We start from the raw sequence: 26,872 nt of genomic DNA on the forward strand, positions 1-26,872 counted from the left end.
TGTCCTCTATTACCCTTCTTTTTTCATGTTGGTTTTGCATTTAGGTCAAAATCTTAATCTTCAAATTAAGAATATAAATAGACCATGCTGATTATTTAATAGTGTGAATATAATTTAGCAAAAACAAATAAATAGTGTGAATATTTGTTTAGTTATTTATCTTTATCAAAAGTTCATGAAGGCTCTAGACTACTAGTGTCTCTAGTCTTTACCTAACCCCTTTGAAAAAAAAGTAAGTAAGAAGATGGTGTGATTGATAAGTGGCCCCTCAAAACATCTTTTTCCATATTTCAAGGGCCAAAGATATTTGTTAATCTTATTATTTTATAAGGTATTGGTATTACTTGTATATATTAATATTATTTATAAAATTAACTTAAAATATAAATAATTTTAGAGACAACTAGTTATTTTCTTCTTCTTCTTTTTTCTAGTTAAATTTTGAAGTAAGATCTAATAGGGATTAGTTCAATAATACAACATTAGGATTGTTTTTAAAATATATAATATTCATTGATGGACCCCATGCCCACCCCTAATTTATTACCAATAAATGGTCAACCACCTATCTCTACTATACTATTGTCATTTCTTCCCATGCAATGTTACTTATATATGATATGAATGCCCATTACAAATTGAATAAGAAATTTTAAATTAATATATATTGCTGTTGATGATTAAATGTATAACAGTGAAGGTTATTTATATGAATTTTATTATTTTGTGTTTGATAATAAATAAAAGAAAATTATTTTGAATATATGACAATTATTGTTAAAGTATAATATAATTGGATGATAAAAAACCAAAAAAATATATTTATTTTTAGTAAATACACTTTAGATGTTAATATAAATAATGAGTTATTATCCTCTCTTCTAGCATAGCGACAACAAAAGTTTGATATCCTCAGTCTTCCTAAGGTCCTGAGTTCGAGCCCGTTAGACGGCAAATTCTGTGCCTTGTTAAATTGTTAAGTGTGTTTGCGGACAATATATTTAACACGCGGAGATTAATTGTACCCCGAAAGAGAAGCAGAACTCAGCATTATAAAATAAAATCACGAGTCATTATTATGAGATTATACTAGTTGGTAACATTATATTACCTCTAGCTAGTTGTAATTTTTATAATGTGAGTTGATTATGAAGGCTTTTGGGTTTGCAATTTAATCACTTGGTCGAACAAAATTTGTCAAAAACTTTCATCCAAAATTACCATGATCAAATGATTTATCAAAAAAAAATAGTGTTTTCATATATTTTCATCCATTTGTTTTTACCTAATTCAATTAATTCAATTCTATACACTTTGATTACCAAATATCAAAACATTCACATTTTATTTTAAGAATTTTCAAATATAATTATAACAAATAGTTGAGTTATAATAGGTTGAAAAAATATTTAAAAAAAGTTGGGATGCACTGATAAAATGGTAGGAAAAAAATTAATACATAGTCAGAGAGAATTATTGAACTGAGAATGTAATTTAAGTTTATGAACTAATATAACTATTATTTTGGTTAAGAGATTTTAATATATACAGACTTGATATATAATAAATCTTTTTTTACTGATTTTTTTCAATCATTACAACTGTTATGTAAATTCGTCCCTCCCTATATTTATAAGAAAATATTTTCTTCATAAAAATGATAGTTAAAAAAGGAAAATCAAACACAAATTATTTGAGAAGATTTTTTTATACTAATAAGTAGTTTCCAAATGTTTTTTTTATCATATTTTTTGGTTGGTGTGGATGACTCCTTTATTTGTGGAGGTTATCTACCTTCCTCTTTGATGCTATGAGTATTTTCTGATGCATTATTGGTGTCCATCAATTAAATGTACTAACTTATCTTTCTATAAAAAACAATACAAGATAGATCCAAGAGATCATTTTGTGAAAATATTTACAATTTGTTTTTGTTTGTAGGATTTTACCCCAAATTTCTGATCTTCATGAAAATCTGTTACATCTTTTAAAAATAAATATGAATTTAATTAGATCATTTTGTAAAAATATTTTATGAAGGTTAATTGAAAAATATAATGCCAAAACAAGTTTAAAACTTGTACCAATACACAAAATTAATTAGTTCTAATGTTTCTTCCTTTTAATTTGACCTAAAAAGAGTTATACTAATTGATTAACTCATAAACATATACAATCCTTACTATTCTCTATTCCCAAACTGCATGAAAAACACTGAATTAGGGTTTTACCATTTCTAGTTTTGGTGACATCCCTCTCCCATATCTTCATTGACTGATCATCATCATCATCATCATCTTCTTCTTGGTGTTGCTTCTCTATAGATGGTAGGCTAATTGTAAGCTCAAGATTCAAATCCGGGCATTTCTCTTCTTTTCTCTCAAAATCTGGCCGTGCCATTGAAAATGAGATGGTGCAGGACGTCGCCTCCTCCATCTCGGGCACCCCTCCTTGTTCATAAACGGGACAGTGGGTCACTGGATCAATTCCTCGGTTCAAAAGTTTCCTTTTGATATGGGTGTTCCAATAATTCTTTATTTCATTATCTGTTCTTCCGGGTAGTCTTGCCGCTATAAGGGACCATCTAGAAAATGCAATAAAATTTATGATAATTAAGATACAACATGATAAAAAAACAATAATGATTGTGAAATCGAATGCAACATGATAGAAATAATGAAATCTTAAACAAATCTAAATCCAGGTCGATTTAGTTCTTTTGAGAACCTCAAACTAATAGAATAGCTTCTAGGTGTGTTTGAGATATATTGATTGGGATTGAAGACCTTTTGCTAATGTGGTTTTCTTTTGGGAAACATTTTTTTGGTTCCAATTGTCTCTTTTCGGGCTTAATATAATGCTCTTATTTGTGTTTAAATTTATCTCAAACTCATGTTATAATTTGATTGGTAAGAGACATAACTTTAAAAAAAATCAAGAATAAAGTAAAAATCACAAGAAATTAAGAAAAAAATATTCGATCCAAAAAAATCAACAAAGTCGCAACTAAACTGAAAATCCATCGAAAAAAGTACAATTCAAGGCGACATCACCAACTCAAACATCATCGAAAAATCTCATGTACATGATAAAAAAGAATATCTCAAAAACACTTAAAAATCAATTTTCATGTAGCAGCTCACAAATTTCTCATTATACAAGTTTGTAAGTTACTAACTTCATTTAGATTTTATTTTTAATTTCATTGAAACATATAACTAGTACAAAAATATGTATTCTATTTAAATTAAAAAAATTAGAGAGAGAAAGAGAGTGAGTTTTGTACTTGTTGCCAAGGAGGCTATGCAATTTGATGATGAGTTCATCTTCTTCATCAGTAAAATTACCCCTTTTGAGGTCAGGCCGGAGATAATTGATCCACCGGAGACGGCAACTCTTACCACACCGGAGGAGTCCGGCGGCTTTAGGTAGTGACCGCCAGCAACCTTCACCATGAGCCCTTATGTAAGCAATTAGCCTATCATCTTCTTCTTTAGTCCAAGCCCCCTTATTTGTATGAGCCTTCTCACAACATGGAGATCTTCCCATTTGCTCTCTCTTGTGTTCCTTCTGATGTGGGTTTTGTTTAATTTGCTCTTTTGAGCCTAAATAACGGCCTGAGGTATCATTTTATATTACTTTGATAAACCTAATTGCTTCTAGATGTGAGTTGGTGAGATGGGTAGGAGAGAGATAGAGGGGGAGAGAGTAAATGTTTTATTATTTTGGTAGATGGTAAGTAAGACTAGAAATTGACCATGACTGTAAAATTTATGGTAGGTGCAAAAGTTTACAAATACTATTTTATTTTTTATTTTTGACTTGGAAACTTCTTAATATTATTATTAGGTTACTATATAAGAAATTTCTTTATATTTTTAATTTATTTGAATTGTTGAAATGACTAATGTGGAAAGGGGAGGAGGTGGTTGGAGGTATGGTCGAGTCATGCATTAATGTATATATTCAACTTTAGAATGATGCCTAATTTGTATATAATATATACCACATATATATCTATTTGGTGGAACTAACATCACTAACATTTTTAATAATACTCATCTAGGTTTGGTTTCCTAACATTTGATATGGGTTAATAAATGGAAACTCTCCTAACACGGTTACATGTTTTATTTTTCATAAATTGTTCATTTTATAGCGTGTAATGTGAAGTTCACATTTCTTTTTCACAAAAATAATACAAACAATATGGTGACAGCATACAAAATATCGAAGATTAACGTCAACAAAATAACAAATGTATGTCATGAAGTCGAGATGGATCTTAATGCCCTCAATCTAGTCGCACAAGTTGTTATTATCATAGTTGACATTGTTGTTAATCTTTCGTTAGAATAGTATTATTCATGTTGTGATTTAGCTACATATATTAAGAAAAGAACGTGACCAGAGACAAATCCAAAATTTGAAGTTGGGAAGGCTTAAAATATTTTAAGAAATTGGTAGGATAGCATAGATTTTACCTATTTTGATAATTAGAAAAATAAATAATAATTTAAATTAAAAAGGTTAGAAAAACAGGAAGTTATATCACATTTTTAGCATAAAATATTTTTGTTCGAGGTGAGCTTGAGCCTACCTCATTCCTAACGTAAATTCGCACATGTTCATGGTGTTGCGTTCTTCATCATAACTTTTTATAAATATTTCAATCATTTAGGTGATTTTATTTCAAATCATCTTTGTATTCTTCTAACCTTGTTTCTTTGTCCATTAATTAAGTCGAGTTTAACAATTATAATTGTGATGTTGTGGGATAAAACTATAGTGATTGGTATGATTTTAATGAATTTGTTTGAAAATATTTCATAATAATTTATTTTTAAAAATTATATATATATGAATCTGAATTGATCAGATCTATGTTAGTTGGTAGTGGTAAGTGGGGGAAATGAAAAAAAAAAATATAAGTGGGTTTGGCTATTTTTATGCATGAGGTATATGACAATAGATGAATGGATTATATTGGACTCTCTCTCTATCTCTTAAAGAAAGAGATTTCTAGAAGACTTTGAAGTGAAGAAGAAAATGAAGGGGTTAAGTTTAGTACATCGTGTGGTTGTGTTCATCTTCCACTTGTTTGTTTTCAAGGCCTTGTTTGATATTTCCTCAAAAGATAGATTGGGTTGTGCTTTACAAATCTTTTTTTTTATTTGATATAAAAGTATTTAATTATTTGAGATTATATGTTAAATTATTAAAATGTTATTTTATATTTATTATATAAACTTAGATCGTAAAATACTTTAAATGATTTTATAAATAAACTACATATTGAAAGATTTTATATATAATCTGATTAATGTTATTTGGATTAACCCTAAATCGAACAAAAGGCTAGTTAGAATTCAAGTTATTTGCATAACTATAGAATTAGTCAAACAATTTTATTCATCCTGGATTATGAAAATATAATTTTCTTTAGTATGAAATTATAAATAATATAATTTGAAAAAAAAAATTAATAGACTTAATTTATGTTTAGTAAAAACAGGGATAAGGTTGGCAAGTTAATATCCTTTCGCGGTAATCGAATCGAATTCTTCTGTTTGGGTCGGGTTTCTCACAATTTGATCGGTAGTTAACTTGGGATGGGGCGGTGATGCTATTTGTGTCTCCGACCCACCTTGTTTTTGCCCCGAATATTATAAACACAATTAAATATATAAAATTATCAATATATTTATTTATTCATTACATTTTATAAAAGTTTTAAGTTTATTTTTTTATAATAATATAAATTTCAAGATGAATTCTTCAAAACCGAACGAGTTAGAATGGTAGTAAAAAAAATTTCAGAAGTAAAATGGGACGTACAAGAATAGTAGCATCCCTCCTGTGAACCGCTCCATTATCATCCTTCTTAGGGACAATATTTCGAACTGAATCCAGCCAATTTAATTTATACCGAAAATCATTAGATGGAAATATGTTGGGATTTTATATAAATAATATAATTTGAATTTGAATATATTAATTAAAAAATTTATGTATTTTTTTAGTCACTTATTTTTTCTGTATTGTTAATAAGATTTATTTATTTATTTGTTATTATTAATTTTTACTAATAATGAAGTTGATAAAACATAATTTATAAACTGTCCTATAAATTATTAAATATATAAGAACATACATCTAACAAATAAAAAAAAAAGCTATGATCCTATATGCCATTACTTTAACTTCTAATATTAAGAAAATGTATTAAAGCTAAAAATTTATCCATTTTTGTTTGAATATAAGAAGCTATCATTTAAATCCTTATAACTTCTAAGAGCTCATCTTATTTGGTGTAAAAATTAAATTATAAAAAAAAACTAGTTTTAAAAAATTCTAAGAGCTCATCTTATTTGGTGTAAAAATTAAATTATAAAAAAAAACTAGTTTTAAAAAATGCTAATTTATTAATCACTTTAAATAATAATATAATAAACTAATAATAAAATATTTAAATGATGAGGTATTTTAATTTGTTGTATAATTATAAGATTGATTTTAACTAAAAAAAGATAATATGATGTTTGGATTTTTAGGTAAAATAAAAAGAAAAAAATTAATATATAACAAAATTTTAAGTGAGAACTGAATTGTTGACCTTTTAATTTTTTATCATTAATTTCTTTTTTTCTTATTGATTTTTTTTTTTAAATTAAAATAAAATAAAAAAATTATCCACCCATCTGCTGTCACCCCCTAGTATATTAATGTAAAATAATTGATGATAGTAACTTTTCCATTTTCCATCTTTATCCTAACTTGAGATGCTTCTTTTTATTTTTTTGTTTGTTTGTAAAATTCATTCATATTTCATAGTCTAATTAAAATTAAATTAAATGCCAAGCTATCAAGCTACTTGAAAAAACTTACCCACCATCCCAAAATGAAGGGTTTGAAAACAACAGTTGCCTGTGAAACTCTTACTGCCACCAACTTGCATTATTAATTAATTAATAAGACATCCCCACTTGTTGTATATAATAATAATAATAATAATAATAATAATAATAATAATAATAAGTGGTGTCTATGGTAAATGCTACCTACCTTTTTACCTTTTCCCGATTCTTGTGGTACATTGCTGGCTCCACCTCCCACATTCAATTTATTTATTTTCTAGTTTCAGATTTGGATTATTTAAATAATTTTAATTTTTAAGTATAAGTTATAGTTTTTTTTTTTTCTTTTTTTCTTTTTTTTTTTTTGTTATTTGTTAAAAAAATTAAAAATATTATTATTTAATTAAAAGGTATTTAGAAAAAATAATATTTTGATAATTTAATTGATAACTTATTATACAAAGACTAGATATTTATGTGAAGTATTGTACATATAACTCCCAATGGTTTAAAATTTATTTTAAAAGAATATATTCTAAATTTATAAATTTAACAATTATAAATAATTAATAGTTAAAATTAACATATTTCTATATTTGAATCTCATCCATGAGAATAAATAGTGAAATATTGTCAATTCAACTTCTCTTTAAATTTTGATATTTTATTTATAAATAAATTTAATTAATTTTAAGAAAATTAAAACAAATACAACATGACTAACATAAAAATCAACAATATTATAAGACTTGTTAACAAAAAGAGTTATCCAAATATTTTATCTCTTATTTTAAAATATTGTAAATAACTAATCATTTAATATCACACAATGACAATTTTGATGATGTTATATTATTATTTATATATTTTAACTTTATAACATATATGTATTATTATTATAATAATTTATTAAGATTTTTTATACACATATAAGACAACTGAATTTCTTTATTTTTATTTTAGAACTTCAAACGATTCACGACAACTTATTTTGTGTATAATTGCGATAATTTTTGCGTTTTTATCTCTGTATTATTTTGTTATTCAAAATGAGTATAATTTTATTACTGCATTTTAACCATTATATAATTATTAGAAGGGTTATCTCAAAGTGCATTTACACATATAAAAATATATATAAAATATAATTTATCTATAAATATTTTAAATAAAATTAATATTATTTAAATTTAATTAATTTAAAATTAGTTTTAGTTTGTAAAAATTAAGTTTAATCTTAAAGTTAATATTAACATACTTTCATCACGTGACCACACATTTTCAAATATTCATCGAACCAACCATTAATTTTAACCTTACATTTGATAAATCACTCACCACCCGACCTTCATCTCGTGACCTCACACTTTCAAATGCTCGTCAAACCAATCACTAATTCCGACCTCACACTCGACAAACCACCCACCACCCGACCTCCATCTCGTGACCTCACACTTTCAAATGCTCATCATACCAACCACTAATTCAGACCTCACACTCGATAAATCATCCACCACCCGACCTCCATCTCGTGACCTCACACTTGACAAACCAACCACCACCCGACCTCTATCTTGTGACCTCACACTTTTAAATGTTCGCCAAACCAACCACTAATTTTGACCTCACACTCGACAAACTACCCACCACCCGACCTTCATCTCGTGAAGTCACACTATTAAATGTTCGTACCAACTACTAATTCCGACCTCACACTAGAAAAACCATCCACCACCCGACCTCCATCTCGTGGCCTCACACTCGAAAAACCACCCACCACCCGACCTCCATCTCGTGACCTCACACTCGAAAAAACACTCACCATCCGACCTCCATCTCATGACCTCACACTTTCAAATGCTCGTCAAACCAACCTCTAATTCCGACCTCACAATTTCAGATACCTATTTACATGTTTTGGGATTCGAACTCTAGTCTTAAGTATGAAATATGAACACTTGAACCGTTAGACCATTTATGATTGTTAAAATAATTTTATTATTTTATATATGTATATATATTTTGTATTTAATTTTATTATGAGAGAAAAAATGTATGATAAAAGATAAAATGTATTTATATAAAATTTTGATGAAAAATAATATATATATATATATATATATATATATTATATATATATATATAAGGTAACAAATAAATATAAAATTACGAAAATACGTGCATTTATAACAAAAAAATAATTTTGTTTATATATATATAAAATAAATATAAAAATTATGAAAGGTATGTGCAATCATAATAAAAAAAATTGTTTATATCTTGAATTAATATTAATATAGATAATTTTTTAAATGATATATGGTAAGGAAATTATATATATATATATATAAAATATGTGTAAATTAAAAAATAAAATTTAATTAAGAAAAGGAGAAGGAGATGAGAGAAAAAATACAATGTGAATTATAAAATCTGATTACATAGATTAATGTAGTGCTTAAAGCATCCTTCTGTATATTATATATATATATATATTATATATATATATATATATATTTTTATTGGTTAAGGAGAATAGTACAACTCAAACATGTGACTTATTTATAAGAAGAATTAAACAACTTGTCATATATACTGTGATGGCATGCATAATAAAAACTCTAGAAACACTTACAATTTATATATCAGGATCTTTATTCGAATTCAGATTAAAATTAAAAAATATTAAGCAAAATAACATAAAATGAAAAATACTCCCATTTAAAAATACTTAAAATTTATGTGTTTATATCCTTATTATTTTGATGAAAAATAACATATTCTCAACTATGGTCATTTCAAAATTTATGTGTTTATATCCTTATTCAAATTCAGACTGAAAATAAATAATAAAAGTTTGAATATTTGCTTATAAGTTTATTTTTTAAATATATTCTTATTTAAGATATTTTTTAATTTAAATATTTTTATATAAGAGCTTATTTGATCTTGGGTTTGAATTATTTCCAAATAAATTTCATCACATCATATTATATATCTTTTCAACAATCAAATCACTAAATTTATCTATAAACATCAAAATATTCTTACATTTTTTTTACAAAATTTAAATATATATTTTTTTATAATAGTTTAACTCATATAATCTCAAATAATTAGCTTTCCATTTAATAATATTTTAAATTTATAACCATTATTTTTCTTTCAAATAACTCAATATTAAACTAGGGTATTTTCAAATAGTTACAGACATATCAAACAAAGCTAGTACAAAAGGGCCAAGGGAATAGGGAGACTTGATCCTATTAGCATATGGGCTGTGGCAAGCCAACTATTATTATTATTATCTCTTACCATTTCATTATATTAATCTATTTAAAATCGGGACGTGCCATTGAAAATGAGATGGTGTAGGAGGTCGTCGCCTTCTCCACCTCGGGCACCCTTCCTTGGTCATAAACGGGACAGTGAGTCACTGGATCAATGTTGTAGGACGTCGTCGCCTTCTCTACCTCGGGCACCCTTCCTTGGTCATAAACGGGACAGTGAGTCACTGGATCAATTCCCCTATTCAAAAGATTTCTTTTGATATGAGTGTTCCAATAATTCTTTATTTCATTATCAGTTCTTCCAGGCAGTCTTGACGATATAAGGGACCATCTGTGGGAGTAAGCATATTAAATGATATTAACGAGAGTTAGATTGTACTTTATGAAATTTGTAATGAGAAAATGCAAGAAGATTCATGATGATTAAGAACGCAAAATGATACAAAAATAATGATTGTGAAATCGAATACAAAACTATAAAAGTAATGAAATCTTAAACAAGATCTAGATCCAAGTCAGTTTTAGTTCTTTTGAGAACTTCAAAGAATAGCTTCACGTTGTGTTTGAGATCTATTGATTGAGATTGTAGAATTGATAATGTGGTTTTCTTTTGTGAAACATTTTTTTCTCCAATTGTCTCCTCTTGGGCTTAATATAATGATCTTATTTGTGTTTAAATTTGTCTCAAATTATTATATAATTTGATTTGTAAGAGGCATCACTTAAAAGTTATTTCAAGAATAAAATTAAAATGTCAGAGAAAGTTTTATTTTATGAGGATAAAATTTATTCCAATGTCTCAACTAAATATTAAAAAACCCATAAAAAACATCATGATTATAAATTATCTATAACTGATTCAAAAATCACCCATATATATAATAAAAAAGAGTAACAACTCAAACAATTAAATATCAATTTTCATACCAGCTACTCAACAAATTCTAGTTTTTAAGTTACTAACTTCATTTAGATTTTATATTTGATTTCCTTAAAAATAAAATATAACTAGTACAAATATGTATTTTATTTAAATTAAAAAATGTAGAGAGAAAGAGAGTTAGTTATGTACTTGTTGCCAAGGAGACTATGCAATTGGATGATGAGTTCATCTTCCTCATCAGTAAAGCTACCCAGTTTGAGGTCAGGACGGAGATAATTGACCCACCGGAGGCGACAACTCTTACCACACCGGAGGAGTCCGGCGGCTTTAGGTAGTGACGGCCAGCAACCTTCACCATGGACCCTTATGTAAGCAATTAGCTTATCATCTTCTTCTTTAGTCCAAGCCCCCTTATTTGTAAAAGCCTTCTCACAACATGGAGACCTTCCCATTTGTTCTCTCTTGTGTTTTTTTCTGATGTGGGTTGTGTTTAATTTGCTCTTTTGAGTCTAAATAAGGGTGAGGTACCATTTGCCATTTTATAAACCTAATTGCTTTTAGATCTGAGTTGGTGAGACAGGCATGAGAGAGAGAGTAAGTGCTTATTATTTATGGTAGGTGTAAAGAATTTAAATATCATTTTTATTTTCTTCATTTTGACATTAAAAACTTATTATATAAGAAAATTTTTGAAAAATTTTTGAAAAATGAATTAAAAATCATTTAGACGTACATATTAATATAAGCTCATTTAAACATGTCTTATCAAAAATTAGTTCATTTAGCTTCTTTTAGTAAATCATGATTAATTTTTATTTTTTAATTTATATATTTATTAATTAAATATTAATATATTTTCTTTCTCATCATTTTTCATTAATAAAAAATCCTTTATTTTTATCTTTTTTATAAATGTTTTATTTTTTTATTTTTATATGAGTATTTATTATTGATTATTTTAATTTTATTATATATATATATGGGCATTGTTATTAATTATTTTAATTTTATATTTTTTCTTCTTTTTTATATTTTTTTCTTATATTAACATTAATTATTAATTATTTTAAAATTGTTTGGTCTCAATGATTATACTTTCAACAATAAAAATTCTTTATCACAAAAATAAATTAATTAATATTTAGATAATAATAGCAATCCATTCATTAAAACACCAAAATAATAATAATCAAATATTAGACAAAACAATGTCACTTACTATTACTATAATTTATGAATAAAAATTAAATAAAAAATTATTAATTTTATTTTTATTCATATTAAATTAAATAAGAATTTTTTTTAAAAGAAATATTATAGTAAAACATAAATAAGTTGTTAAAGTTTTTTCAAAAATAAGAATTTAAGATTTATGAGAAATAAAAACGGGTAAAAAATATGTAGATAAAAAAAAAAACTAATATAAAAATAAAAAAAATTTAAGAATGAAATTAACTATCTGGTTTAATTCTGGTTTAATTAATGTAAAAAAAAAGAGAATGAAAATATATTAATATTTAATTAATATATATAAATTTAAAAATAAAAAATAACTATGGTTATTAAAAAAAAGGCTAAATGAGTTAATTTTTGATAGTACGAGTAGGTTTAAATGACATTTTATTAATACATATGATTAAATGAGTTACTTGCCTATAAGTATACAGTATAAGTATATAGGTCTAAGTAAGTTTTTTTCCAATTTTTTTTTTTTTATATATTTTAACTTTGTTTTAATACTTGAAATGAATGTGAAAAGGGAAAGAGGTGGTTGGAGTTATGTTTGAGTAATTCATTAATGTATATATTCAACTTTAGAATGATGCCTAATTTGTATATAATATAATATATATATAGACTTTGCAATTACATATGCTTTATTTTGTAGGGTCTCTTTATATATAATATTATTAATTATATATTATAAAATATCTATAATATCATTTTTTATTTATTTTTATATAATAGGTTAACATTTTCTTTCTCCGTATAATCCATATTATTATACAATAATATGTTATTTTTCTCTCTCTCTCCATATTATATAATAATATATTACTTATTTTTTTTTATATTATATATAATATAATAATATACTAATTTATTTTGTCTCTATATTGCATTTTGTAAGTGTTTTATTTTTTTTATAATATTTTTTTATCCTTAATATTAACTATTTTTTTATCTATGATATTGTAACCTTTTTATATCACTAATCATAATTATATTATTTATATTGTATCTATTCATTCTATCTCTAATATTTTATTTTATTTTATCATAAATTCAACCCTAAAATATTAATTAAAAATTATCTTTAAGTTTACAAAAGATTGTGAAAATCATTTCGAGGTTACATTTTAATGCCCTTAAATTTATTTAAATTGAGCAATTTGAACGATACGAAGAACTCTTTAAATTTTTATTCAATGGAAAATTCAAAATGTTAGTGAAGAACAATTGTTGAAGGATTATACTAAATTAAAATTTTTATTGAAACACAACCAACAAATTGATATTGATGGTGATGCATTATTTAAAAAACTTATTAATTTTAAGACAATGCTTCTGCATAAGAGAAATTTTTCTAAGTTAAAGTTGATAAAAAAAAATTACTTACTAAGTATAATATTGTCACAAGAAAGATTAAATGTATGTGATGATATCAATTGAAAAAAAAGTGTTTAGAATAGTTAAAGTGTAATGACTTCATTAAATTTTTACCTAAAAAAATGCAAAGAGAATTGTATTTGTTAAATCAAATAGTGCTTAATTGAGTATATTTTTTTTTGTTTATAACATATTATATTCATATTTTTAATATATATTTTGTATCATGAGAATGATACATATCTCTACTGGGAGAAAGTGACTGAGGAGCGATGGTCTACGTGTAAAATTAATAAATAAATAAAAATATAATAATAATTAAAACACGTTTCATCACAGGTAAAATATTTTTTCTCCTCTTATTAATTAATTTCTTTCTACTTTTATTAAATAATTTCTCTCTCTATCTCTACAAATTAATTTATTAATTTATCGCATTTATCCCTATTCTCACTATAATTATTTTATTCATTTCTTTGATATTTGATATCTCTCAACCTTAAACCTTAAACCCTAAACTCTAAACCCTAAATCTTAAATCCTAAATCTTAAACTCTAAACTTTAAACTCTAAACTCTAGACCCTAAACTCTAAACTCTAATTCCTAACCCTAAACGGTTTAAATTTTAGGGTTTAGGGTTTAGAATTTAGGATTTAGAATTTAATGTTTAAATAAATTAATTAGTTAGAGATGAGAGAGATAAATTAATTTTTTTTTTAAATTTCACCCTTGTCCACGTAGGCATCGCTGGGGCATTCGCTGTCCCAAGTGGCACTCTATATATTTTTCATTTTGTATACTTGTTAATATTGTTATATATTTAATATGTTTTTTATAAAATTTATAATTATTATATTTATTCAAATTTTATAGGAAAAAAAATTTGAATTTGAATTGGGCTTCTCAACTCTTTAACCGGACCTCGCTATATATAGAGGAACTAAAATCACTAACATTATTAATATTACTCGTCTAATCTAGTTTGGTTCCTTAACATTTGATATATGTTAACACATGTAAACTCTCCAACTCGGTTACATATTTTATTTTTTACTCATTGTTCATTTTATCTTGCTTAGTGTGAAGTTCACATTTCTTTTTGATAAACAAAATTGTGACAACATATAAAATATTATATTGATACTAATGTCAACAAAATAACCGTCATGAAAGGGATCTTAATGCCCTTAATGTAGTGGGGCTTTGAATTTATTATAATAGTTGACATTATTGTGAATCTTTCATTTGAATACTATCATTTATTTTCTTAATATTTTAATTATTTTGATGGTTTTATTGAGAAATAATAAAAAAGGTAAGAATTAACAAAAGTAAGGTAATAGTTATTTAGAGTTTCGGCGAGACGTCAGACAGCGAACGATATCGGTTTTCAGCAAAGGTTGTGAATATTCGTGACGTTCTCTATAATCCAACTAGTCTAGACATTTGTTTGGACTTTTCTCCGATACTCGTTTAAATATTTCACTTCGGTGAGAATTGTTATTATTTTTGTTTTTGTAATCCACCGTTAACTGTGAATACTTTGTATTAGTGTGTGCTAGAGAAGATCTTAATGTAACTCACTATAATATATTAATGATTGTTTTAAGATAGGGCATATGCTTTTTTATTATATAAAAATATTTTTTACACTAAAATTGATATATCTCTATGTGTTTGATTTTATTATTTACTATTTAATTTGGTTTGATTGATTATTTATTGTGACAAATAAAATGAAAAATGAAAAATGAAAAATTATTCAGCCATTATTATTACTATGAATTTTCTCAATATTTATCAACCATCTTCGTATTCTCCTAATATTTTTTCTTTTCTCCGCCCATCTAAGTCATGTTTCTCCTTGTTGAGGAAGTAACAAAATTAATTGTAATAACGAGCATTAGAACTATAGTATTTGGTATGGGGTAATAAAAGTGATGCAGCGTGCGTGACTAGGATGAACCTTTATCAAGATTCGTTGATTCTTACGAATACCGAAAGTTGATAGATATTGAGGAAACCTCGTTTTCTGATTAATAATCTTCCCCTAACAAAGTGTTTTAAGATTCTTTTAAATACTCAAACCCTAGCTTGCAAAAGAAATAAACAACTTTTAATAAATTGTAAAAAAACACCCGAAACTAATAAAAATGCGATTTTGAGCCCCTAAACGTTTCCGCCCGAAAAACACTAGGCAATCGTCGAAATCTGACACTTGCGAGATATTTTCGGATGCTGCAACTTTCGCATAAACGCCTCTTCGACTCGCACCGCATCATTCCCCCCAGGGTAGAAAAGATTCGTCCTCGAATCTGGAACCGCATCATCCTCATCAGAAGAAGACTCACCCACAAAAGGAACAAGATGCTTCACATTGAACACATCAGAGGTACGCACATGGCTGGGAAGGCGTAAACGATAAGCATTGGGGTTGATCTTCTCCACAATCTCAACAGGACCAATCTTCTTAGCAGCAAGCTTGCTATATTCATGAGCTGGAAAACGATCCTTAGTCAGAATAGCCCACACAAAGTCACCAACTTCAAAATCAACAGCACGCCTTCTCGAATCAGCCTTCTCCTTGTACTTGGCAGTAGCAGCAACCAAGCGGTCATGAGTGGTCTGATGAACCTGAGCCAACTGACCAACAAAATCCGCAGCAGTGGAATGAGGACGCACCTTGCTGGGCAGCGCTAACAAATCAAGAGGAGCACGCGGAGACAGCCCGTAAATCACATGGAAAGGACTGAAATCAGTGGAGTGATTAACAGCATGATTGTGAGCAAACTCGGCCTGAGGCAGCTTCAGATCCCAAGCCTTAGGATGATCCCCAACTAAACTGCGCAGAAGGTTCTCCAAAGACCTATTAACAACTTCAGTTTGGCCATCAGTTTGCGGGTGATAGGCACTGCTAAAATTCAGCTGAATATTAACCAAACGCCAAAGACTCCTCCAAAAGTGACTCACAAAGCGAGTGTCCCGATCAGAAACTATGGAGGCAGGAAGTCCATGAAGGCGATACACATCCCTGAAATAAAGCTGTGCAACAGCCACAGCATCAGAGGTTTTCTTGCAGGGAATGAAATGAACCATCTTCGAGAATCGGTCAACCACCACAAAAATCGAATCAGAACCACGCTGGGTACGTGGCAGCCCAAGGACAAAATCCATACTGACATCAGACCATGGTTGAGTGGGAATAGGTAGAGGCAAGTATAACCCGGCATTAGTCGAAGCGCCCTTAGCCAACTGACAAACACGACAACGAGCAACAAAACGCCCCACCTCTTTGCGCATCGAAGGCCAGAAATAAGAAGCTGCAAGAAGCTGGAAGGTACAATCACGCCAACATGGCCTTCTTTGTGGAGTTCCTGAATCATCCTCAAACGCAGGCTGCAATCTGGAATGCACAGCTGCACACCGCGGAAAAGGAACCCATCCTTTTTTGGGGTAAGAAGGGCCGGGACAGCACAGGGACTAAGGCTTTCTCGAATGTGTCCCTTAGCCAGTAAGTCCTCCACCTGTCTACGCAACTCTTCATGTTCTTTGGGACTCATGCGGTAATGAGGACGGTTGGGTAGGGCAGCACCTGGAACCAAGTCAATGTGATGCTGGATATCACGCAAAGGAGGCAAGGCACAAGGCAGATTCTCAGGAAAAACATCTGCAAACTCATGTAACAGCGGCTGCACTGGAATAGGCACCTCAGAACTAGCACCACAGGTAATCAGCGAACAAAATAGAGCAAACACCATGCCCGATTCGACCATGGCGGTCTGAAAAGGACCCCGAGACAACAAGGTGGTAGGGGGGGGCGCATGATGAGTGGGGGCAGCACCCTTCTTGGGCTGATTTGGCATCAACACAATCTTGGTACCATGAAATAAGAACGTGTAGGTATTAGCACGCCCATCATGTATAACAGAATGATCAAACTGCCAAGGGCGACCAAGTAAAAGGTGACAAGCATCCATAGGAACCACATCACAATATACAGCATCACGATAATGGGAACCAATGGAAAAATTAACAAGTACGCGCTTAGAAACTGTAACATCCGTACCTTGACTCAGCCAGGACAGACGATAAGGCTTGGGGTGAGGTTCAGTGGACAGACCCAGCTTCGAAATTGCAACCTCAGAAATCACATTCTTACAACTCCCAGCATCAATGATGAAGGTGCAAACTTTGCCACCGATGGTACAAGTGGAATGGAACAGATTATTACGTAACCACTCGTTGTCAGGAGTACGAGGGGTTAAACATGATCGACGAATCACCAAAAGGGGGCCAACATCACCAGAAACATACTCCTCCGCTGCCTCATCATCATAAACATCATACACTGGCGCTGAATCTGAAGGAAGAGCAGAGTCAGGATCATCCACCTCAGTAAAAAGACCACGATTGGTGGACTTTGGGTTGCGACACTCTGCTTGGCGATGGCCAACTTCACCACAATTGAAACAACGCAAGCCACCGGGACGTCCCTGCGGGGGGGCTGTAGTGCCGCGAGGGGGGGCTGGGGTGGGATGGGCCGGCTGGGAAGAAGAACCAATGCCACTAGTGGGGACAACCTGTTTTCCAAAGCTACCCGAACCGCGTCTGGCTAGCTGTTTCTCAGCCTGTGAAGCACGCTGATGTGCCTCAGAAACAGTCAAGGGATCAAACATATTCAAAATATCCTGCAACTGGAGGCGAAGGCCACCAATATAACGAGAAACCAACTGGAGAGGGGACTCAGACAGGTCAACACGAGCCACAAAGGTGTAAAACTCAGTGGAATAGTCATCCACGGAACGAGAACCCTGACGAAGATTCTGGAACCGCTGGTACAGGTTACGTTCGTAATTATATGGTAGAAACGCAGCCCTAATATGCTTCCTGAATTTGTCCCAATTCGTGAGCTTTGCCTTACCATGACGAACACGTGTCTGTTTCAACTGCTGCCACCATGCTTGTGCACGACCATGTAAGCGGATCGTAACAAGGGGTACACGACGATCTGCAGGAACTTCCTTGAAATCCAGAATCTCTTCAACCTGAGAAAGCCAATCAATAAACTCTTCCGGTGATAGACTACCATCGAACTTAGGGATGTCCACCCTGAAAGCCTGCTCCCAGCGATGATTGGGGCGTTCAGGGGATCGATTCCGAAGACCACCGAGAGGGTTTTCATCTGTCATCGTAACATCATCTTCAGGGTGGTGCATGTGCATAGATGCATCCATCCGTTGCGTCAACCATTCAACCTGCCGCCTCAAATCGTCGTTATCACGGCGAAACTCAGCGTTTTCACGTCGCAACTCAGCAAGGTCACCATCATCCGCATCAGGGGTAGGGTTGCGCGGCTGTCTTCGGGGCGGCATACCTCAGGGTCGACTGGAAACTGATACCAACTGATGCAGCGTGCGTGGCTAGGATGAACCTTTATCAAGATTCGTTGATTCTTACGAATACCAAAAGTTGATAGATATTGAGGAAACCTCGTTTTCTGATTAATAATCTTCCCCTAACAAAGTGTTTTAAGATTCTTTTAAATACTCAAACCCTAGCTTGCAAAAGAAATAAACAACTTTTAATAAATTGCAAAAAAACACCCGAAACTAATAAAAATGCGATTTTGAGCCCCTAAACGTTTCCGCCCGAAAAACACTAGGCAATCGTCGAAATCTGACACTTGCGAGATATTTTCGGATGCTGCAACTTTCGCATAAACGCCTCTTCGACTCGCACCGCATCAAAAAGGTATAACTAGGGATGACAATGGGTACCCGTATATCCGATACATGTGGGTATTCGATGGTCGAGTTCGGATTTGAGAATTTAAAATCGGGATCGGAGTCGAGAATGGGAAGTAAAAATGATTACCCGATCGAATTCAAGGTCAGAAATGAGGAGTGTGTAAAAACCCAAACCCGATACCCGAAATATATATATATATATATATATATATATATATATATATTAAAGTTTAAAATATCTTTTCAAATTCCATATCATTACTATCCTTATAAATTTACAATAAATATATTATTTATTTACACATCCCACGCCATCATCATTTCAATTTATCTTCCTTTTGACTCTTAATTTTTTATTTATTTAATAATAAAATATATTATCTATCTATTTACTCTCTATCTTTTATTTTCAAGTTTAACATTTATTTAATTTTTTTCAATTTTTCTCTAATTTTTGTTTTCAAGTTTAATATTTATTCAACATTTTCAACTTCTCTATAATTTTTTATTGAATTTTAAGTAATAATAATAATAACAAAATTGTTATATTTGATTGAACTTCTCTAATATAACAATACTAATAAGTAATATTTTCATTTGTGTTTTTAATATTTAGAAAACAATAAATAAAAATTCATATTTTCATCGGGTAATGGGTATCCGTCGGGGATTGGGTACCCGATGAATCGAGAATGGAGATACAAATAGAGATACTCTTCGAGTTCGGGTTCAGAGTTGGGTAATAAAATAAATATCTGATTCGGGGGATAAGTACTTCACTACCCGACGGGCAAGGTACCCGTTGTCATCCTTATGTATAACACTATTGGTATACCAATAGTGTTTTAATATGGTATTTGTTAACATTTTACTATTGATATAAATTTATACATCTATATAATTTATAACTCATATTTGGTATAAAAATTATAACAAGTACCTTAAGTACAATATTTTTCTTATATCACTTAATTTTTAATTTATCATTATATATCCATTTATTAATATTATATATAACTTATTATTATATAATATATTAAATATATTTTATTTAGTTTTAATATTATTATTATTATATATTATTATTTTTAATATATATTTTTGTAAATAATTCAATATTTTAATTAAAAAATATTTATTTATTTTTATAACAATAATTTTATTAATTATTATTTTATATATTTACTTATTATAAATAATATTATTTATTTTATATATTATTTTAAGTTTAAGTTTATTTTATTAAAATTATTAATAATATTAAAATTAAATAAATATAATCTATAACTTATATTATAATTATTTTTTTATAATTTAATTAAAATTACATTAATTATTAAATAATAACTGTATAATCATTTATAATAATAAACAATACTATTTCTGATATAAATAACTATAGAAAATAATAATAATAATTTTAAGAGGAGTGATAGGGGAGGAAATTTGAGGGAGGGAATGACTTGGTATCACCTCGTTGGAAAAAAAGAAAAGTGAGAGGAAAAAGAGAAGAAAGATAAATTATTTGATTTTTCAGCCAATCATATTGCGCCACGTCATTCCTTCTCTTATTTCCTCAACCAAATTCCCTCTCTTCCAAACATTTCTCTAATTTTAAATTCATGTTTATACAACTAATACTATATTCTTATATTATATATTAACACAAAATTATAAATCATATACAACTTATACCATTTCTTATAATTCATACCAAACATCAATAACCTATATAACTTATACTACCTTTTATAATTTATATATCGTTACAATTTATACTTATATACAACTTATACCTTATATAATTTGTAGGGGTGAGAAAATGGGTAAAACCAATCTGTTTTGTCCGATCCGTATTAAATCCAAACTAAATTTATTCAATCCGTAATCCAAACTATTTTACTAATTAATACGGATCGCATACGGATTGGATTGAAAATGGTTTGGATAATCCAAACTAAAAAATATTTATATATATCAACTTCAAATTAGTCAACAATTTTTTTTATTTTTTATTTTTTAAAAAAAATCGAATTTTTTATTATTATTAAATTTGAATCTGAAAAAAATAATAAAAAAAATAATTATCGTTGTCAACGTGATGATAAGTAAAATATATATTATATTGAGATGAAATTTTAAAAATAAATTAAAAAATATATTTTTATTTAAGTAGTTTGGATAATTTGGATAATCCTAATCCAATCCGATTTAATTCAATCCGAATTCAATCCGATCCGATCTCAATTCAATCCGAATTAGTATTTAGGATTCGGATTTGATTTCGGATTAATCTACCAAATGCTCACCCCTAATAATTTGTAACACGTACTAAATGCTAATAAAATTGTATTATGAATTTCATAATATTTTATTTTTTAAAATTATATATATATATATATATATATATGAGAATCTAAATTGATTAGATCTAAGTAGGTAGTGGTTTTTGATAAAAACGAATAAAAAAAAGCAATGCATAAAAGATTATTTTAGTTTTAGTGATCAGTTTATAATAGACGTAAACTTTAGCGTGAAAATCCCTTCAACCAAGTAAAAATCATGAGACCCTTAGGCCACTTCAACCCTCCACTATAATATCAGTTATAATAAGTTACACAATGTTCTTACAAAATAAGGTTTGGAATCTAACAGATTACCTAAATCTTTAAAAATATCATTATTAGGACGGTGCAAAAAAAATCGAAAAATTAATAACTGAACCGAACCAATAGCTTACCAATTTCATTTTACTAGTTTATTGTTAACTGGTTCTAGCGGTTCCGGTTAACCGATTCTAGCGGTTCCGGTTAACCGATCTCTTACCGGTTAAATGGTTCGTTTTAACTATTTTTTTACCAATTTAACTGGTAACTAGTAATAATTTAATTATATATTTATATTAGTTATTTTTGTAAATATTATATATATTATAATATTTAATAATCTATATATTAATTATTTTTAAATTATAATTTGTATAGAATTATTTAAAAAAAAAATTATATTATATAAAATTATAAAAAGATAAACTAAAAAACAATTGAAATAAATTTAATACCTAATTTAAAAAAAATGAATTATCGATTTCCGGTTAACTAATCGAAGAACCAGAACCGGTAAAATGATACAAATACTGATTGATTAACCAATTTATAAAATAAAGGGCAAAACTGGAGTTAACCGCAACTAATTAACCGATTAATCGACCCATTTAACAACCTTAATCATCATCGTTAAAGATGACACATACATAATGTATCTTCACCAATGTTAAAAATATCTAAACCTATGTATCTAGAAAGAGAAGAGAAGAGAAGGTAGTTGAAGAAAACAAGTTTTTCTTCATTATGTCTCTTGTCTTGCTCTCTTTGTCTATTTTTTTGTTTCATTCTTGATTGTTTATCTTGACCGAAAATTATTGCGCTATATTATATAATATATAATAGTATAATATAATATAATATATATTACTAGTCCAAAACCAACAGGTCGGACACCCTAATAAACTTGGGAAATTTGATCAAATGACCCTCAACATTCCCAAAAATAACCTCCAAAATTTCAGTTTTTATTTTTAACATTTTTTTTATAATTTTGGACGATTTTACCCTTACTAACCTTTTTTTTCTTCTTCCTTTTCCTTTTCCCTCCATTTCTGCCCGTTTTCTTTCCCCCGCGACGGTTGTTCTCCCCCTCCCTACGATCCCACGCCCCAAGCCGACTCCCCCACGACGGTTCCAGCCTCAGCCGACTCCCCCACGATCGCCGGATGCCTACCCCTCGAGCCCGACTACCCGTTGATCGCCAAACGCTTCTAAGCTGACTCCCGACGATTGCCAAACCCCGGAGACACTGAGCCCGACGTTCGCCCAGCATTACTGGGGTTAATTCGAATACTCCCCGATGATTTTACTGTTTTTGCATGTTGAGTATGAAGGTTTTATGGTTTTATGGTTTGTGAACATTTTCACGTGGGTAATTGAAATGCGTGGTATGTAATTGAATTGCGTGGGTACGCAATTGAGTGGGTCGTGGGTCGTGGGGTGGGGCGTGGGGCGTGGGCTTGGGCGTGGGTGGTGCGTGGAGCGTGGACTTGGGCGTGGGTGGGGCGTGGGTGGTGCGTGGATTCAATTGCAATTCAATTGCGTACCACACAATATGTAAAACTAATTTAATAAGCTTATTAATAAGTGATGATAGTTCAGTTCGGAGAGCGTCAGACTGAAAATCTCAAGGTTAGGTGTTTTATTCACCTTCACCGCAATGATTTTTTTTAATTGCAAATTTATAAATTAACAGATGCTAATCCTAATCTTATCAAGTCTATAAAGATTTTTTTTTTTTTTGCTTATTATATATAGTGTTTAGATCCATTAATAATTAATGCAATTAACTTGCAGACCGATAACATCTATTATCAGACAGAATATAGAAGAGAATGGTGCACTAGCAAGGGCAAGCCTTCTCCTTGATTCCTTTTTGCGAGAAAATTCACTAGGCCTGCAGCAATTCGTCTTCTCAACACGGTAAACATAGATTATTTCAACCTTTTACTTTTGTTGTTTTGTTTAAGAAAAATAACTAATTCCCTTCTGTTTGTTTCTTCCAATTTCTCCAGTCTGTGCTGAGGTTTTAATGAAGCCAAACGATTGAACACATGCACGCAATCAAAGGATAGATGGTTCTTGTCATCAAGAGAATTCTAGTTAGGTTTAAAAGGATAACTTTATAGAGAAAATGTGTGTAATTAGTTCCATCAAATAAACAAGAGGAAATTTGTGTAACACATCATGTACATTATTCATTTCATATAATAAAAAATTTAAGGAACTTGATTTGGACATTCTAATAGAATATGAAAATTGAAGAGTATAGAATTTCATTAACATACCCATTTCTTTATCAAAACATAAATGAATAAAATCCAATTTAAATCAAATTGCACATACAACCCTTTTGAAAGAATAATTCATACATATCAAAATCATTTCAATACTTGGGACAGATGCAGATACATAATACGAGAAATGTGATATGGGATCTTCATGGACATACCATATTTCTGAAATCTCCAGGTATTGATGGATACAATTTGAGTATATATCTCTATATGTGATTGAGATTGAATAAATATATTCTCAATAATTTCAGAAGTTAAGCATTGTGAATCAAATTTTTAACTGAAATTTATTTCATCATAACGTGTATTTTCATGTATCAACGTTTTAGTATTGGCAAAAGCTCAGTCCAGCTTTCTATATCTCATTGCAGAGCGAAATTTGGGTAATGTCGAGCATTGTCGCCGAAGCTGACTGAAAGCTTGAATTTTAATTTGGGAATGGGCTTCTTCATGAAATTGGATCTATGATGTAATATTTGTCTCTTTGAGAAGCTCACTAGTTTCCCATACACCCTTTCTCTGCACTAAATCAAATTGAATCTGTGAATTCATGCCACTGTTTTTATTATTATGCCTTAAAACAGTTCAAGAAAAAAGAAACCAGGAGAGTATGTAGTTTGAAGTGGAAACATACCCCTTTCTTTCTTTTCTTGTTGTTGCTCCTCAACTACTCTTCCAGTTTGCAGTATCTGGGTGTTTCCAAAGATCAATAGGAAGATTAAATGAAGTTTATTTCAATATTTTCACTTTTTTTATGATATTTGTTTATACCTCAACCAAATTTTGTAGACGACTCCTCATCCTGCGCTGAATAAAACTTCGTGTACACTGTTTGAGAAAAGCCCATCATTGAATTCAAGATCTAACACTAATAGCCTAAGTCAAAATACAAAAAAAGAAGTGTATTTGTTAAATAAAACTTTACCTTCACATGATGTTTAATGAATGCATAAAAGTTCAATAGGCTCCATACTGTCTTGTCTAGCCTTTTGCCTTCAACATGTCGTGGATTTCTGTTGAAACATTAAATTGATTATATGATTCGTTGTCATTTATTTGTTCTGAAATAATTACATTTTATTACCAAATGATACAAATCCTCCATTGGTTCTCAAGTCTTCAAAGGTCTCTCCTCTTAGCTCGGGAAGTGGAATTGGGGATCACATACATGGAGGAGCTTCTTCCCATTTGTTCAAACTTCGCACTACGGTGAGTTCCTGCCATAATTTGTTCTATTTTTTTTATAGATTTTTTGGTTTTCTTGTAGTTTTCCTAGTCAGCTCATATGACACAAACCTGAAAGAAGACAGTTGCAATAATCACATCAGTGTCTTCTTTAAAACGAATGGGAAATACTGCCATCACTTTATCCGACTATTTGATGATATAAAAAGGTTCTCTTGAATGATAAACAAGTTTCATTAGTTTTATTAGAAATTTTAAACAAACCATGTGACATCACTCTGTTTTACCAGGGATGTCACATGGTTTTTTAAAAATTTCCAATAGAAAAAAAAAAACTTTTGCAGTGAAGATGGATCAAACACGTGACCTTTAGATCTTTAGTCTGATGCTCTCCCAACTGAACTATTCCCGCTTATTAATAAGCTTATTAAATTAGTTTTACATATTGCGTGGTACGCAATTGAATTGCAATTGAATCCACGCACCACCCACGCCCAAGCCCATGCTCCACGCACCACCCACGCCCACGCCCAAGCCCACGCCCCACGCCCCTCGCACCACTCTCACGCCCCACTCCCACGCCCCACCCCACGACCCACTCAATTGCGTACCCTCGTAATTGAATTGCGTACCACACATTTCAATTACCCATGTGAAAATGTTCACAAACCATTCGGTATAAGAAAAGACTATATATTTCTCGAATCAAAGCATTTCAAACCAAAACAATAAAACTAACTAAAGCCTAAAACCTAAACTAAAACCCTAAAACCTTCATACTTAACATGCAAAAATAGTAAAATCATCAAGGAGTAGTCGAACTAACCTCAGTAATGCTGGGAAAACATCGGGCTCAGCGTCTCTGGGGCTTGGCGATCGTCGGGAGTTGGCTTGAAGCGTTTGGCGATCAACAGGTAGTCGGGATCGAGGGGTAGGCGTCCGATGATCGTGGGTGAGTCGGCTTGGGGCGTGGGAACGTAGGGAGGGGGAGAACAATCGTCGCGGGGGAAGAGAGGGGGAAAGAAAACGGGCAGAAATGGGGGGAAAAGGAAAGGAAGAAGAAGAAAAAGGTTAGTAAGGGTAAAGTCGTCCAAAATTATAAAAAAAAAGGTTAAAAATAAAAATTGAAATTTTGAAGGTTATTTTTGAGAATGACCCTCTTTTGAGGGTCATTTGATCAAATTTCCCAATAAACTCCCCCTTCGACTCATATGTTGGGCTCTGACAAACCCTCTCTTTGCCGACAAGCCTTAAACTTTTCACTCGACAAAGTCTTCGTCAACATGTTCAATATGTTTTCACTAGTGTGCACTTTTTCCATGTCTTAAATCTAGTGGTATATCACATCAATATACTTCGACCTAGAATGAAATGACGAGTTTTAGAGATGTGGATA

At 30.1% G+C, this 26,872-nt stretch overlaps 2 protein-coding genes and 1 long non-coding RNA gene across 3 annotated transcripts; all 3 read right to left on the reverse strand.

Moving 5' to 3' along the window:
• Positions 1-2,091: 2,091 nt before the first annotated feature.
• On the reverse strand, positions 2,092-3,636 carry LOC124936247 (myb-related protein 308-like). Its single transcript, XM_047476731.1, has 2 exons — positions 3,287-3,636; positions 2,092-2,584 (listed from the first exon to the last, which is right to left on the reverse strand). Exons 1-2 carry the CDS (start codon positions 3,547-3,549, stop codon positions 2,161-2,163), a joined length of 687 nt encoding a protein of 228 aa, XP_047332687.1. The 5' UTR covers positions 3,550-3,636; the 3' UTR covers positions 2,092-2,160.
• A 6,368-nt stretch (positions 3,637-10,004) lies between these two features.
• Positions 10,005-11,524, reverse strand: LOC124936248 (myb-related protein 308-like). The gene is made up of 2 exons (XM_047476732.1): positions 11,220-11,524; positions 10,005-10,478 (listed from the first exon to the last, which is right to left on the reverse strand). Exons 1-2 carry the CDS (start codon positions 11,480-11,482, stop codon positions 10,190-10,192), a joined length of 552 nt encoding a protein of 183 aa, XP_047332688.1. The 5' UTR covers positions 11,483-11,524; the 3' UTR covers positions 10,005-10,189.
• A 13,284-nt stretch (positions 11,525-24,808) lies between these two features.
• On the reverse strand, positions 24,809-25,302 carry LOC124933446. Its single transcript, XR_007098969.1, has 3 exons — positions 25,217-25,302; positions 25,063-25,119; positions 24,809-24,980 (listed from the first exon to the last, which is right to left on the reverse strand). It is a non-coding gene; the product is annotated as an uncharacterized LOC124933446 (long non-coding RNA).
• Between the last annotated feature and the right edge of the window lie 1,570 nt (positions 25,303-26,872).

The sequence above is a fragment of the Impatiens glandulifera genome, chromosome 4 (genome assembly GCF_907164915.1).
Source record: "Impatiens glandulifera chromosome 4, dImpGla2.1, whole genome shotgun sequence".
NCBI classification, from domain to species: domain Eukaryota; kingdom Viridiplantae; phylum Streptophyta; class Magnoliopsida; order Ericales; family Balsaminaceae; genus Impatiens; species Impatiens glandulifera.